Raw genomic sequence first — 18,285 nt, 5'->3', positions numbered from 1 at the left:
TTAAGTTCAAATTTTCAGCCTTTTACTTAGAGCATTTCAAATGCTATGTCTTTTAAGAACAATGACTTACATCATGACAGGAAGATAAAATTTAACAAAATTCTTAATGTTCACAAGAAAATTTATTTCAAATCATGTTAACATTTCTTGTTAATACTAACAACAATGTATACATTGTTACTTTACAGTAGTGCGATTGATCTGCATAGGGTAATTTATCATAGAGCACAGTTGACCAGTGGTTTGTTGCGTCTTGATATGACCAATTCTAGGTATACAGCAAGTAATTAGTCACTAATATTTACACTAACTTTCTTATTTTACAATATCATTATTATTACAATAGTCCTTCTCAGGTGTACTATAACTTAAGTCATTTTTAAACGGAAACAAACATTGGGGGCTACATCATAGACCTGTTCATATTCTCTCGTTTAAAAATGACATTACTCCATCTTAAAGTGAACATCATTATATAAACATTTTTTTAAGTAAAAAAATAAATTAACAATTAACATTTATCACAGATAAACATATATTTTTATAAACTGAGTTTTAAAAGGAGAAAATCGATGAGTTTATAATTAAAGGAACAAATTAAAGATGAAAAACATTCCATTTTCATAATTAAAAAAATAGATGTCACTTCAATAGATACAAAATCTTCTGTGATCTAATGAATCTTAAGAAGCTATTGATCAGTTAAAGCTAGCTGGTTCATCAAACAATGTACAGCACTCATCAAAATTCAACAAATACTTGCATAAAAATGATTCATAGAACCATACTTAAACATTCAATTTGTACTATATTAAAAACAAAGAAAAAAAAAAAAGCAGGAAAATCTATAAGATTCATCCAAAAAATAATTTCCCCCCTTTTCTTTCTCCCATTTATTTATTTTTACACCTTTTTTTTTTTTAGTTGAGATTTCTAAACAATCTGAGATTGATGAAAACTTAAGTTATACTACAATATGGCATTTCTTTTCTCTGTGGACAATTCTCGTCAGCCTACAGGCTGAACATAAGATTATCATTTCGAATAGTTATATTCCACCTCTTCAAAACTGAGCGATGTTGCGCTATAATTAAAAAAATTTTGATTACAAAATATAAATATAACTTCTATATAATAACACCTGGTATAATGGTAACTATACTTTACTTTTAAATCAACAATTTTCTAACAAAAATTATTACAATAACTGTAGATCCTGCTATACATGACTGTGAATTAATTTATGGCATGACCATTTCTGGATAACAATGGCATCATTATTCAGGACAAAACTTATTAATTCTTAAGATTCAAAAGTATAATTTGGAAAAAGAAAATGCAGTTAAGAAATTTAATTAACTAGAACAATTCTAATTCTATCAGAATTAAAATAAGTAATTCAGTGAAGAAGGATAACATAAGATGGCCTCAACAACTTATTTAAGGACTTGAAATTTTCAATTATTTTGTACATTTAATGTATAAATGCCTTAAGAACTTCTTTTGGATTTCTCAGTTAAGGGGAAAAAATCATAATTAACTAAACTGGAGAACAATAAAAGGTTAAATGAATTTCAATACAAAAAAAAAAATATTTCTAAGATAAATAAAACAGGAAAAGCAAACTTTAAACAATTACCACTTTGTAAGATGAAGGTATATAATTATTTTTATATGTTAACACAAAAAAACAAAACAATTAAAATAATCTCCATTAAAAAAATTACTTTTTAATATAAAAAGTTTAAGTTTATATGTAAAGTTGAAGTTATATTAATAAGTTCCCTCAACTTGTGTTTTTTACTGACCACACCCCCAACCATCTTATTATCAAATATATTATCTATGCTCAACTATGTTCTCATCATTAAAAAATTTACTGCTTGCTGGGAATGCAATCATTAATATTGTGATTGATTATAGAGATTTCACACCAATAACAGGATCTACACACACATTGAAATTAATTCCAATATACAAAAATTTCATATTTTTTACAAATTGAAGAGAAGTGTACAATTGAATCTAAATAATTTGAATAGTGAAAACACTGTAATTCAAAAATCCATATATGTTTTTGATCATCAGATAGCTGAAGTATTAATATTTCAATACTGCATGCAGCAAAACTAGTGCGCAATAACTAAAGAAATAGATACTTCAAAATTCAGTTACAAAGCTTTAGACAGAATATCAGATAACAAAATATTAAATATATTTATAATAATTAACATTTCTAATAATATTTCCAAATATAGGTGGCATAATTGATATCGAATAAGATAACTGCCTAAAAATAGCAAAATCCTGTCAAATAAATAAAAATTATTTACCTAATGTGGTATTAATTTCTGAGTTGAACTTAACCTATCTAAATAATAACAAGAATTAAAATTCAAATATTTGGTAGTGAAATTTGTTGATTTTGGTAAAATATGCAAAAACAAGACAAAAATATACATATATATACATCAAAAACTTGTACTGAAGCGTCCTTAAATTTTCATTTTCCTCCTTTGCTCCTTCAATGGACCAAATTATATTTAGAACCACAGATTTTTATCTAAAAACTAGAATGCTTTTTTTTTTTTTATTTTTCAAGCAGCAACAGCTCATAACGAAAAGATATCTCTTCAAAAGACATATTTCGTATATTTTTGTCCTCATAACACAGCCAGTACAGACGCTCCAAATAACTAAGTCCAAGTCGGTATACATAATATGATCAGATTGATAGAATAGTAATTCTCGAGGTCGGAAATGGTTGATCCTTGATCGTAATAACTATATATTATGCCTTCCACAGTACGAATGTGCATTTGTGAATGTGTAAGTGGCATATCTGAAGAGTAGTGGTGACGATGATGAGATATTTAATTTGCTGGTCGAGGTTATCTACGACTGACTTCCAGTAAATTGGTCTCAGGTGCAGCAGCAAATGCCACACAGGGTACGCCGTATAGGCTGCTCCCGATGCTGCTACCACTTCCTATTTCCCTATAAAGATAAAATAAATATCATAATTATAAAACTCACTGATGAAAGAAGCATTTCAAATTAGCATAGTACAGTTTGATTCATTGGTAAGTAGTCAGTAGAGACTGTGAACAATAAATTCACAAAAAATTCGAATTTGGTAAAAAATAAAATAAATGATTAATAGGACTAAATTCCTGTAATAATCTATATTAAAATGAAAAATTTATATCACAATTAATAGTGAACACTTTTAAAAAACAAAACAAAATATATCCCCAAGTCTTAATGTTGTAAAACTACAATTTTTCAATATATTAGTTGAACTGTACATGGTTTTAAAGAGGAAATAAAACATAAAAAAAAAAACAATAAAATTTGAACTGATTATCTTGAGATAACCGAAAAATCATTAGCAATATTTAAGATATTTTGGAGGTAGAAAACAGTTAAGAGACTTTATAGTAGCACCAAAAATCAATTTAACTCTTAATATTGAAGGTTTTATTGCAAAATGCAATCATTATTTGATTACTTTTACATAAATTACTCATTTTGATCAAGAAAAGCAAAATTACAGGGGACCCTCATTATATCGCAGAGTTAGGCATAATGCAGATCCAATTATCTCTTCTAAGAGTTGAGAATAACCAGGTAAACAAGAGTGTATGAACTGCATGTTGGCTAGGGGTGTTTAAAGTCTCTGTAGCAACTAACAAAGAAGTGTGTAGACACACCCTCTCAACACCTATTATGTTAACTTTCTGTTAAACCAAATTCTCCAGACTCCCAGAACTGATTATAGGTTTGGATTTATCAATGATAAGTCAACTTTAATATTAATTTTTGTTATAATGTGCAGTGAAAGATAAAAAAAGAAATAAATGATATAAATATAAAAGATTCTAGTTGTAAAAATGTAGCTGTAATCTAACATAATCCAAATGAGTCGGAATGTTGTACTAAGAGTATTACATGAGTTGAGAAAAAAGACAAAGGATGTACCAGTTTCTTAACAAATTCAGCCCTAAATTTACTAGGAAAACTCCCTAGTCATAAGTTCTTTCTTAAAAATAACCATATATTACTCAATCCATAAATGTTTCCATTAATATTTTAAGCTATGATGGTAAATAATAAAATATATTTAATTATATGTTACTAAAAGTATATTTCATTCTGTTTCTACTCCCAAATGATTCATATTTCTTTACCCTAGCACAATAAGAGAAACTCAATAGCAAGGATAGTGTAGTTTATTCAAAACAAGTGTTATAATGAGTGACCACTATAAAAGAAAATTACATATTTATTTAATAATGACCTAAATAACTTATAATTAACAATAACTATAACCAAAATAACCTCTTTAAAAGAAAATAAGTTATTAATCATCAACCAAAATGATTGAGGAAAAATATTCTTAGAACTTCATTAAACCCACATTGAGAAAATTACTTTTATTAACAAACAATTCTATTTTATACATATATATTTTAGTTATGTTTCGGCCTTTTAACTTTTGGCCATTTTCAAATTTTTTTCCTTACTTCTTCACCCTAGTCGCACTGTTCTGCTGTGGAAGCAGAAGAAAATAGTGAAAGATAGGTAAGTAACAGTCATTGTTCCAATCTTTAAAAAAGGAGATAACAGAGATTGTAATAACCACCATGAAATACCTCTCCTAAGCATACCAAGCAAAATATATTCCCACATCCTGGAGAGGAGAATAGGAGGAAGAGTTGAAAGGTTACTAGAAGAAAAACAATAAGGATTTTGAGAAAATCGCAGAACCCAACCCAAGACCTTATTTTTACCATGAGACAGGTATTTGAAAAAGTGTTAGAAAAAGATAAGGGAACTTTCAGTATGGTTTGTAGACCCTACAAAAGCCTTTGACCGAGTAAGGAAGACAGATATCTCAGAGGTCTTAAGAGATAAGGGAGCAGATCAAGGAAATATACTGGCAGTGAAAGGTTTGTACAAGAAAACAAAAAGTGCTACAAACCTTACAAGGTTTGCCAACTGTATATCTCAAGAAATTTAAACCACGATAGGAGTTTGGCAAGGTTGTAGCTTGAGTCCACTACTGTTCATTTATAGTTATAGATGCAACTATTCGGAGGACTAAGGAGAATATAAGGAAATTCTACCTAGGATATGTCAATCTAAGACTGGTGAAATTCTCACTCCTAGCATTTGCCGATGACATTGTTATTTTCCTAGAAGACAACAGGAATCTCCAACAGACGCCAACAGGTTAAAAGAAGAACTGCTTAGGATCAACATGGTCATAAACCCTACAAAGATAAAAGTAATGAGAATAGGGAAGAAACCATAGAGAATTATGAGTGTCATAAGAGTTGAAGACACAGTCCTCGAATAAGTGGAAAATTTCAAATACCTACATATATATTGATATGGAGGTTACTGAAAGAATGGCTAGTACTGGCAGAATATTTGAAGCGGTCAAGAGAGGTTCCTAAACAAGCAAGAGGTGGACAAGAAGACAGAAGTGGCTGCTGTGTTTAGGTCAACGTTTCTCCCCATCATCAAGAATAAAAGCATCAGAAATGAGATTTCTCAGAAAAATTGTGAAGAAAACAAGAAGAGACCAAGTCCACAACACTACAATTACGACGAACCTCAACGTTAAACCAGCCCATGAAGTTATAGAAGAGAATAGACTAAGATGGCTGGGACATCTAAGAATGAAACCTACCAGAAATGCTAGGGAGGTCTATCAAGCCAAGGTTAACAGGAAGAGAGGAAAAGGTCGACCAAGAAATAAATAGGAAGATGTCCTGAAAAGAGGACTACAATGTAATGAAAGAAGGTGTTTGGTGGAAGACCAGTAGAGCTGGAGAAAGTTCTATAGACTTCCTCCTCACACTGCATAGGTGGTACTAGAGGAGAGAATATGATGATGATGAAATTGGCTTCCTAAACTGAAATCTTGAAAAGTACTGTGGTAGTCAACGTGTTAACCTTTTTATCGATTTTTTTTTTATCGAGATAAAGGTCAGTTGCTTATTTGTTCAGTTTATTAAGCAGTTTGACTTATGATACATTTAATTTTTTCATGTTCATTTTGTAATTTATTGAATTATTTTGATTTTCAGATATTATAATGGCTTCTAAAAGCTTTCTTCTATAGCTATTATTTTGTTAATAAAGTATTTCAACATTAATCAGGTCCTAAGAATACTTTTCCTCAATCATTCTGATTGATAATTAATAATCTAAAAATGAATCCTGCTAAAAAAAAGATAAAACAATAATAAAATTGTTCATAATAAAGAAAATAAATTATTCAACATGTTGTAGATAAACAAAACTGATAATGATACACCACTTAACATAGACATAAACAGAAACAAACACAATAACATGCTTAAATACAGGCTAACTAAGGAAACAAAACTAAAAGCACGACTAAAATAAATTCATTAAAAGTAATTATATTATTTTAAATACAACTCATGAATTAAGTACTTTAAGATAATAATTATCACATAAAATAACTATTGAACTCAGATTATTAATTAATTTACTCATGATTATTAATCATTTGAAATGCAGTCAATCGACTATAGTTATTTCCTAATAAAAGAAGTGCCCGACAGTAAAGTTGGTTTTATTAATGGTTGTAATTCAAAAGGTCGATCAGTAACAAAATATACTGCAGTAAAAAGAATTAATGAAAACTCCCACCACTGTTATTTGAGATCATTTTTCTTTTAACTATATGAGCTACAACTAAGTTAAAAATATATCTTTGACACTCCATAATTTTACTCCATAAGTTCAATCAATGACTTAGAATAATAGGCAGTCATCAACAACAGCCAATTAAGTCTGTTTGCCTTGGATCTGCTAATAAAGTATATATTTGATTTGACAGTTATCATCATTATTAAAATACAACATCAGAACTAAAAATGATAACCAAGAAAGAAGTAATAACAAAGATATACTTGAGGTTATAAACAAAATTAAACTGTTTGCTGTAATTCACATAGTCGAAGAAAAATAATATTTCAAAGTAAAACAGAGTTTTTATGAACTTTATACTTTTCAGTGCTGTACTTAAACAGTGAACTACAACCTTAAAATAAACAAAACTGTTAAAATTATAACTAGTGAGTGCCATTGGAATGTCCAACCATTGCATCCAGCAAAAATTTTGTAGTCAGTGAAATCATAGTTAAAAATATGTTAAAAACATCACAAAAAAATTTAACTTCCAAAAATAATTAAATAGAAATTATAATAAAAAATAAAGTATATCAGATAGACCTGACCTTTGGTGACCTGACAGGAACAGAATTCCAGTTCCCATTTCTCGTTATGTTCATTGACAACTTTTTCTTCAAGGCCTTAAAAATATTTACTATTTTTACTGGATTGAATTGTTAATATCAAAAATAGCTGAAAATTATTTCAAATCAATATTGTATCCTAAAACTGCAAACTTTTGTATTTAATAATTCCTCTTTTGTCTTCGTCCATTTTTATTTTACTGTATTATGTACTAGTGACACTATAACAATTTCCAATAGATGAAAAATAAAAACTGACAACAAATAAGTCCTTCCTATCAGTTAAAGAGACATGACATGCATGACCCTTTTATGTTTTAATAAACATGTTCACATTTCATTTCTTAAAAAATTCTGTTACAAAAATATCTCTACCAACCACATGAAATATAAGATTTGATTTTGATATTTGGTCTTTAACTTCCTCAGGAAACATGAAAAATTATGCATTTCCATAAATCAGCTTTATATAAAATTAAAATAGAAATTTTTTCACTAACCAGATTTAAAATCAAATTTATGGATTTATACTTTTAATAATATTGGAAGACCTTTATTTAAAAAAAAAATTAGTCACCATAATTCCTGGTGAACTTCAAAGGGTCATAATGGTTCACTATGGCTGAGTATTTTAGAACCTTTTAAGGCATTTCAACAGGCTATTAAAATGATGCCTCTAATAAATCAGAATTCTATCTTTATTTCATTACTTCATTATTATTTACCCTAACATACTTTATGAAAGTAACCTTCTGAATCACATAAAGTTATAGAGGTAATTATTTATGTTTTAGCATCTATGTATAAATGAAGGCCTTAACCATTTTACAAGATATTCGAAACATAAACTGAATTTCAGATTTACTATCATTCTTATCTATTTTAAAACCTAAATAACCTATTAAGAAAAAAATAAATAAATAAAACAAATTTTTTAATAAAATCATAACACGTTTCTTCATACATATTTACAAATTTTATAAATGTTTTGTATTGCAGCAGATATTTCCAGCTTCATGCTGAGGACTACGAGGATCTGTGCAAGCACAATGAATTAAGCTGATGCTAGCTAAAAAAAAATTTCATGCAAACACTATGTGAGTATTGATCACATTAACAGAAACACAACACATCCACATTACACAATGTATCTTTTCGAGCCACTCACCTTTTTTTGTCCTCGTGATGGTGATCTTCTTTTCCTTTCGTAATGAGGCAATATTTGAAAAATTCGTATGTGGACCAACTGATGGCCGTTGCTGGCATCTGGAACATAACTCTCGCACTAAGTCCTTTGAAAAAACCAAGTGGGCCACCTAATCTATACACTGTCCTTACAGCATTCAGAAACCCTCGGACCATTAATTTTCCCTGAAAACAAAGATAAACTAATACTAAATGATCATCAGCACTCTTTCACTGCTAACACATTCTTTCAATCTAGTCACCACATATTTTTGAAGCAGATGGTTAGGATTATGATCAAGAAGAAAAGTTAGTTTTCAATTATTTTTTGGTTGCCGATGTTTCAACCCACAACATTTATCAATATTTATCAGGGCTGTTTTCATCAAATCGAGGTTTCTTTGTTTTCCGTGTACATATCCATCCATGTACATATCATACAGATCATGTAGATCTAAATTGTGGATAGAAATGTAAGCAACCAATTAATAGTTGAAAACTATTTTTCCTTCTTAACCGCAGCCCCAACCACTTCCTTCAAATTCAGATCTAGTCAATCATCTATGTATAATTTGATAATTTTCTTTAGAAGGAAATACTGTATGTACTGCAATAGACTGACGGTCCCTATGGCAACAAGCCTGGTTACAGTTTAGAGGAGGCCATTTTGAATAATGTAATTATGATTTAATAATTTATAAGTAAGACATGAAATACAAACAGAAAATTTATTTTTTTACTTTTTTCAGTAGAACATATGACTAGAAGAGATAAATAAAGGGTTAGGAGAAATAAACAATTAAAATATTAAACTTACCTCTGATTGTGTATTAAGAAGAGTCTTACAGACATCTAATGGTGTAGTTACAGCTGCTGCAATTCCTCCAGCGAGGGCACCAGATAGCATGTGAGCTCTTGGATTGTACTCCCTTAAAATAAATTAAAACAATATTTAAATTTCTTCCATTAATCATGGTCACGTCAAAATAAATGAGATAAGCATACCCCATAGGATTTGTCATTGTTTGCGCTATCTCGTATGCCATGAAGTGTATCGATTGGAAAGGTAAATTCATTGCTAGCTGTGTGGTGTACGACCTGTAGAATGCACCAAATCCTTCAACCCTGTATGTTTTTCTTATGCAGTCCATGACACCTCGGTAAGGACTGTCATACATTTGCATCCTCTGTTTAACAACTGTAAAAGTTCAAGCAATGATAAGTTGTCAAATCTTATAAATAAAGAAGTATATTTATGATGAATGTGAAAAAAAAAAGCGTTACTGGTTAAATTCCTGCCAGATAGGGTTAATATTTATTTTGTGGTGGACCCATAAAATAAATCGCAAACAATTTTCCCTTTGCGGCTAGATGCTTCCTGCCCTGGTCCGAGTACATAAGGATATGAAACCCAATAACAAAACATAAAACTAAAGGAGAGATATTCTGAGGGAAAACTTTTCTATTTATAATGAGTAGAAAATTATTGATTTGGGATATTGAATTAATATTTAACCATCAATCCTAAATGCATTGAATTGATTTAAAAATAGATAAATATTTAATGTACAGAATATTTTCATTTTCATGAATATAACATATCAAAGATTTATTTCCTGATTTCAACTTGTTGGATTCCCCAATTAAAAGGGGTTAGGTCTAATGTGTAGTGGAGCCAAACCTTACTGGCAGGGAAGCAGAGCCGAGATATGAACTCATCTTTACATTACAGGACTATAGCCAAACCTATCTATCCATTTTACTATATTTAACATAAAAATAGGTAACAGGTGCATGTTGTTTTTAATTGAATCCTACCTTTATATTTGAAGAACCAAATAAGATAATCTAGTCATTACTTGGATTAGAATTGTATTGGGGAGAAAGTTTAATTTTTTGGAAAAAAAAAAAGATTACTTTGTCATCTTTTTAAGAAAAAAATAAATTTTACCATCTGCAGGTGTCATTATGCCATCATGAAGAACAGTCGCCGAACATCCAGCAAATCCTAGAAAAATAAATAGTAGGAAGATGATAAAAATTATTTTAAAGATTAGCAAAGGATATCATTTACTTTATTTTATTCGAAATGCAACCAACCATGGGCTAAATGGTTATTAACATTAAACCTCGTCGTTAAAACTTCTTTTAAGAATTCGTAACATGAGAAATAAAGAGCATGTGCAGGCCCAGCACCGACCACTGCAACTTCTATGCCTCTGAGCGGTCGGAGGAGGCCTTCTTGCTGGATCATCTTTCCCAAAACTGTACTGATCGAGAGATTGTGATGGCTCACCGATAGTGACTGCATCCTTGTCTGTAAACAAAAGAGCTATTTTAATAACAAAATACAAATCTACAGTTATAATATATTATTTATAAACAATTATATTACTTAATATTTCTATAATTATAATATAATTTACAAAACAATAGCACAAACAGGATCTTACATATGTGGCACTTACATATAAGAAAATTGTCTATGAACATCAGTATCTATGTTCTAATTATTAAGTATTCTACTGCTAATCAAAACAATCACAATAGAAAATTTGTCAGGATCACTAAATATAATAACCACAAAACTCATATTCTCCTTAGAATATGTTCACCCCTTGGGTTCACATGTATTTATGAAAATCATTATGTTCATGTGAACATGTTCTCCTTAGAATATGTTCACCCCTTGGGTTCACGTGTATTTATGAAAATCATTACCTGTAACCTAAAACTGTACATTGCTCACACTAGAAAGTTATGTATTGTTACTAAGAAACCCAGTACTTCATTTATCATTGACACTCCCTTATATTTTAATTTAAGCATATTTATTTTAAGCCTACCCTATCTTTTAGGAAATAGATGTTTAAATCACTGAGAAGTTCCTTGATTATGAAAACTCTACTTATTCCGAGGCTGAGTCTAGTCTCAGTATGTATTGGAGTATTCATAAATATTTTTGTATTTGTGGAAGTTCTAAACGTTAATTATGTTCTCACTCTAATGGCCATTCTCAAGTGATTTTCTTGATCACGCATCAAAAGCATTTGTGGATAGCCATTTGCGCTTTCTAATTTCTTAATTTATTAAGACTGTGTGAATTATCTTGCAGATCATACTATACTTGCAAAACTTAAAAAAAATTTTCCATTTCAATAAAGATTGAGCGAAAAGTACAATACTTCAGCGCAAAATATTGAACTTTTACAGCATGATTTAATTAGTATTGAGAATTCTGGCAGCATTAATCATTCTGATAAAAATTATAATAATAAAGTGGCCATATCCTTCATTTGTGAAAAATAATAAAGTGCTTTAATGTAATTATCTGTCATATAAAATTAAAATCGACCTTTACTATGTTTGTTTGGTGAATAAACATTGAGTCATCACTTTTAACATGGATACCACTCAGTCGCACCAGCCTATTTGTAAGGTGACAATTGTTGACCTTGATACAAATCGAGTCACTATCATCATTTCAAGATAATATTAATTTGGTTAATTGCTTCGGCTTCGAGTGTCAGGTATTTCTCAGTACATAACAAGAAAATTTGAAAAGGAATGTTTAGAAATATAAACATAAATTTTTTGACAAAATATTCTTAAATTAATATTAATAACATAATTTTCCTGGCTCCGAAATTTTTTTCTATAAGTTTCACAATAACTGTCACTGCAAAATTTTTATTTTTAAAATTAAATGATAATTGTTATGAAACAATTTTTATTAAAAATAAAATGTAAGTTGTTCCTCTAAAAAAATTCTAGTTTAATTTAAATTTTATAAAATATATAAAAAATGTTTGGGTTGCATTCTGATTTTTGACTTTCAGTTCAAATCCAGTTGAGCTCCATAGGAACAATGAAAGATTTTTGAAAAATTATTATAAATGGTAGAGGAAACATATGGAATAATTTTTTTTTTTTTATTTCCATAAAAACTGGTAGAAGAAGTAGTGAGATGGAGACAAGAAAAAAATATTTTTTTCTTAATTTACTTGATGTGACATGATTTTTTATACTTCCCGATTTTTTTGATTTTATGTTTGTAAAAAATTACATTCATGAATATTTTTTGGAGATAAAGTATAGTAACAATACTTTAAGAAGCAGCTTATATTATTTGAGCCATTGAAAGCAAATGTGGTGTCAGTTATTCTGTTCTTATCACACTTCATTTTCATACTTAAATAATTAAAATTTATTTATAACTGAGTGGATATTGAAATAGTTCAAACCTAAATTAAACCAACCAGTTTTAACAGAGAAAGCCTTATATTATTCCTCACAAAAAACTTTACAGAACTTCCCCTAGTGTTTAATATATCAAAACTCCAGTTTTGACAAACATCATTAAAATAGATGACCCATTGACTATAACCTCACCTTGTAAGTGCTTTTCTTACAATCCATTAACTAATGTATAGCATTAGAGTTAAAATAAACATTGTTGAAAGTGATGATTTTCTTTTATTAAAATTAATTTTAGAAACATCATTGAGAAAAGAACTCCACTGAAGATTTTCATTCTAAGATTAAACAGATAAAAATATTTACTAAGACAGATAAAAATGATTGCTAATTAACTACTGGTAAGTGATTTGAAATATTACAATTTTGGTGAAATTTTTATTTTTATTTCATGACAATAAAAACTAGAGTGAAACTGAAACTTTTATTTTTTTAAAAAATTACGATCAGTCATTTGAACTTCCTTGATTTTCTTATTTTACGTCGTTTCACTTAAAGATAGTTTACTGGTCACGACTATTTGCGCTGAAATGAACAATCTAAAGTTTAAATATGAAGAAAAGATAAGATAGAATTAACGGGAGACTTTTCACGGACTTGCATGAGGAAAAAAATAGATAGGATAGGAGCTTCAATAAGCCGAATTCAGGCAAAGCACACTTCATTGCGTCACATGGGGTTTCCCAGTTCCGTTAACATTCACCGAACAGTTTTCCTTCAAGATAAACATAACAGAAGGCAAACACGACAACGTAATTTAAACTGTTTTTAAAATTCTAGAAAACATTATGGCATCTATAAAAAAATAGATAACGAATTGTTCTTAAGTCATATAATGATCTCATTGATACTTCTAATATATATACTCTGTTGATTTGAGATTAAAATACTAGTTATTTAGTAAGAAATAAAAAAAATATATATATAAAAAATATATGTAAATCGAGGTATAGAAATATAGGTAAATCCATAAATGGACCAGATTTTTCTTTAAATAAATTATTTATAACGTGCATTTTCATTGAAAACTCGAATTCGAAAAATAGTAAATTGAATAAAAGTTCATTAAAATTTTAATTCTTACACTGAAATAAAATGAATATACTCTACCCGAGGTATCTACGTAAAACAAGATTTTGAATACCATCCAAACAGAATTCTCTGAAACAACATTGTGCAACATTGCAAGTATGGCATATAATTATAGTTTGAAGTGGTTTATGTTGAAGAATCTCCATCAGCTAAGTACCGGAGAGTGGATGAAATGAAAAGCTTCATGATTGATGAAATTGAAGTACTCTAAAATTCTGTAGCACTCAGTATAACGATCTTCCATCAAAAAATTTGTAGAAGGTATTTCAAAACCAATGAGACACCCTTAAAAATTTGACAAATCCACTAGTATCTTCTCGTTTTAATTTACGCAGGAGACGAGCGCATGGTTTTTCTACGGTATTTTCGGTTTATGTTAATTACAATTTTTTATTAGAATTAAAAACAGGGACCTGCGTGGACTAACACGTTTAATTTCCCAACTTACTTCACTATTACTTCAAATTAAAACATATAATCTACTAAGAAAAAAATGATTCCTTACATGAATTCGCCTCATGAAAACTCAAATTCGAAATTTTGCACGATCGCAATATTCCCCTATAATATAATAGGAGTATTCATGATATTGTGTTAAATGTAAAATGTTTTAACATGTTAAATGTTATAAGTATAGCATTGTGAGCAACCCTATTTAAAGTCATATTAAATTGTAAATGCATAAGAGCTCCTAGCGGATTTTCTGAGCAACTTGTTTAGTAACCTTTCCTTCCAAAACTTCATGTTATTGTTTACTTCTAAGTTTTATTTACAGTAATTTATTACAACATGCCTAAAATAAGTGAAGAGTAGATGTGTAAAAGTTTAGCTACTGATTGTCTTTTTAAAAATCCAAAACACAAGACAAAAAAAAAAAAAACACAACCTACGAGTAAGTAACTTAACACAACAAATAAAACGGTGACAAGCTCAGTTGGTCTGTTTCGTGACGTCATTCTCTATTTAACAGACCTAGTAACAGACTCTCAGCCATGTTACATGTTATATCGTTTTAACATGGTAAAAGGATATATTTCTCCATTTAACATGAAGTTTTCCACTTAACATGTTAAACTAAAGATCATGAATACCCCTACTATACCATATCGCAATATACCACTACTATAATATTCCCTTCCTATATATGTCATACATAGGCAAGTGAAAATAGAAATAGTAACGGGATCCATTTATACCAAACTCAACAATTTTCTTGTTTAAAATACCTTATTATTTTAACAATGAACAATGTGTTAAAGAGCTATCAACCATTGTTAAAAGTAAACAAAACGTGAATTCAAACATTTAAAGAAATAAACAATAACAAATAAAATATATTCCTAACCTCCTTTTCAGTAACTGCAAGTCACTAATATTAGGAGCTGCTGGTTGACAGCTGATTAAACAGCGTGAGTTTTCTTTCGATCTTGAAAATAATTACGCGACAGCCGGATTTATTCAGGTGACTATAATTGGTGAGTCATAAGTGATTTTCATTATATTTAAATCAAATATGATTTGACAGCGCGAATAATGAATTTAACAGATCATACCCAGAAGATAAAAAGAACGTAGGAGTTATAAAATGGATTGAGGAGTATAGTGGCATTCAGAAGAAGAGATTTTTACAAGTAAACAGATAGAACATGGGGGGGGGGGGGGGAGGAATTGAAATTAGACAAAATATTTATGCGATGATGCTTACAAATCGCGTAAATTGCAACCTATGTTACAGTCTTCCTCCAGTTTCCGACTTCTTGCAGAAGCAATTTCCACTTTTTCCTCTTTTGTGGTTACAGCATCCAGTCCCTTTTTCATAGCCTGTTCAGTTAGTTCCTTTGTGAAGGATTCTCTTTTAATAATTTTTGACGGTTTTTCTTTATACGACAACTTGAACAACTTAATGATCCTCACACTAGTTGTAAAGATAAGTTCGATCATTCATCATTTTCACATACTGTTTCACAGACTCACGTTAAAAAACAAGATTGAAGATCTTGGGCCTTCGGGTCGAATAGCCAAAATATTTAAAAAGTTTGACGGATTTCCGTCAAGAGAACAACAATTAAAAAATAGTGTAAACTATATATTAAGTAGAAGTCATCAGAGCTAAAAGACTCAGAATCGTTAAAGCTTGGTATGAGTATAAAAGTGACGTAAATAAAAATTAGAAATTGACAAAATATTATCTTGAGTAATTATTTTTTGTTTACCCCCTTCCTAACCATGTCTGATATAAGGAGAGGTAGAGTTGTATAACCCTGTTCTAAACAGAGTGGGAAGGTCGAGTTTTCATTCCGTGGGCCACCACTAATATCATCATCTCTATTCCAGACTAGGTCCTGCTTCGGGATCAGTTCTGAGGTCCCTAAAGTGACGCCTTAGCACCCTCGCCTATAACGGCCTCTTTTTATGAATAACAGTCTAGAAGATAATGGTTAGGCTGACGCTCATTCAAATCATCACCTTCTTAATCGGTTAATAGTTAACTATCAATGTTTTAAATTTATCCTAATAAACTCCTCATAACAAATAGTATGTATGGCGGTATTTTGAAGCGGTGATACTTTTCGAATTTGTTGGACTGTATGAAGTTAAATACGATCATCACGACTGAGGTTTGGAATGAATAAGCACAATACATAGTACGTTATATAGTAAAACCATTCCTGCATCGAGTAACTTTACTTAGTTGTAATAAATTTAACCTCTAACAATATGGGCTCCAATGCTTGAGGACAAGTATTCACCAGCGCATTGCTCAAATAAAGACAATAATGCAATCAAAAGACGTTTTGTATCAGTTATGAACGTGTATGATGTATGAGACGGGGTCAAGGCTGGTGAGATTCGAAAAAGAAAAGCTCTTATATACCGCAAGGATTAGATCATTTCATTCAATCTCTTTCTTAGCACTCAATGTGAAGAGTCATGCACTTGAAAATACAATATAAACTTAAGTGTTAGGGGTTACATTGAATGAATTCGAAGATTAATTATAGGTTAAAAATTACGCAAATGCAATACAAGGATAGGTCCAATACATGAAAGAGAATACAAGCGGAAAACAAGTTTGTAGACTTAAGATCTGGATTAGAAGCTTGAATTACTTCTGATCTTTTAATGTAACTTGAGGTGATCAGTCCTCAAGCTACACTAGACCACACTGCATTTGGTTTAACAATTTTAAGCTCAGATTTATAGGAATGAAAGAGCAATCCAATTATCTAAATTAAAAAAAAATAATAATCAGATCATATTATTAGAAATGAAAACAAACAACTGCTGAAACACGGATCTGTAAGTATTAGGAGATATCTCAATGAAAGAACAACCGCAAAAGGTTGAAATTTGAAAATTATGTCCACCTTGAATGAAAAGATTCGGGCAGGTATATGGGCTCCATACAGGCTGGCATATTTAGGGATCTATTTAAAGCTAATCTATAACAATTCTATTCATAAATAGATGTGCATATTATTTGCATTACTGTAGCTAGAACTTTCCATTAATAATGTGCAAAATGTTGGATTAAACGATCACTGAAAGATAATTCAATAAAAACCAAATATAGGCTCTGGAGGTTACATTTACGAGATGAAGAGTCACTACAAAGTTGTGTCAACTGTTAAATGATCACTACGTTTCCCTGTACTGTGGAATTGCTTTCATGAACACTAAGTCTGCTTTAATAGTACATTGAAAAAATATTTGTTAATACTTTAAAGCTTGAGAATAAAAGATACTCTATTAGAAGTATCGACGCAAGACATTTTCAATACCATCCAAACTGAATGCTTTGAAACAATGTTGTGCAACATTGCAACTATGGACGTATTCAAGGGAAGCTTAGCTGAGTATGTCATGCAATTATCGTTTGAAGTGGTTTATGTTGAATAGTACCAGTAAAGGAATCATCCCCACCAAGGTGTTGGAGAGTGGATGCAAGATTAATGGACTAGAAACTCTAAAATTCTGTATTATTCAGTTTGACTATCTTCCATCCGACAATTTGTAGAAAGTATTGAAAAACCAATGGCACAGAGAGAAAACCTTTTTTTTTTTCTTGGCCAAGACTCCCATTGGAGTCCTATACTGCCTAACCATGGTTGGGGTCAAAGTTTTTCATTTTGTGGGAACGCCACTCAATGAAAAAAGTCAACGCCACAGGCCGGATTCGAACCGGTACCGCCATTCGACATCAAATTGGTAAGACTGATTCTTAACCACTGAGCTACAGGCGGCCCTGAGAAAAACATTATTCAGTTGTGCTGCCTGACTGTATTGGGTTGCTAACTACACAGCATACTTCTTAAATCTAGTTAGACAATTTTTTTTAAATATTTATTTATTCCTATTTACAACTGTACATTATAATACATTTAGTAAATCTGATCTAAGTTAAATTTGGAGTGTTACAGGCGTGTAGAGAAACCACCCATTGGTAGCACTC

The 18,285-nt window shown here is 30.2% G+C and overlaps 1 protein-coding gene across 3 annotated transcripts in view; it reads right to left on the bottom strand.

Moving 5' to 3' along the window:
* Positions 1–100: 100 nt before the first annotated feature.
* Positions 101–18,285, bottom strand: part of mfrn (mitoferrin) — a 74,842-nt gene continuing 56,657 nt past the window's right edge. The window contains exons 2-8 of one of the 3 annotated variants that reach the window (XR_001343002.3): positions 10,584–10,800; positions 10,435–10,491; positions 9,489–9,681; positions 9,301–9,412; positions 8,467–8,669; positions 7,281–7,355; positions 101–2,997 (exon numbers count right to left, since the gene is read on the bottom strand). Coding sequence is in view for 2 of the 3 variants with exons in the window: in XM_014418806.3 (XP_014274292.1) it covers positions 2,892–2,997; positions 8,467–8,669; positions 9,301–9,412; positions 9,489–9,681; positions 10,435–10,491; positions 10,584–10,800 (888 nt within the window). In the remaining variant the exon portion in view is untranslated. Of the gene's footprint in view, positions 2,998–7,280; positions 7,356–8,215; positions 8,368–8,466; positions 8,670–9,300; positions 9,413–9,488; positions 9,682–10,434; positions 10,492–10,583; positions 10,801–18,285 lie in introns of those variants that run through there. The other 2 variants (XM_014418806.3, XM_014418807.3) reach the window with 2 other exon arrangements.

Source organism: Halyomorpha halys, unplaced genomic scaffold (genome assembly GCF_000696795.3).
Source record: "Halyomorpha halys isolate HHAL.00 unplaced genomic scaffold, Hhal_1.1 Scaffold209.1, whole genome shotgun sequence".
Taxonomy (NCBI): domain Eukaryota; kingdom Metazoa; phylum Arthropoda; class Insecta; order Hemiptera; family Pentatomidae; genus Halyomorpha; species Halyomorpha halys.
The sequence above is the reverse complement of the archived record's forward strand: the minus strand, read 5'-3'. Positions and strand labels throughout refer to the sequence as shown.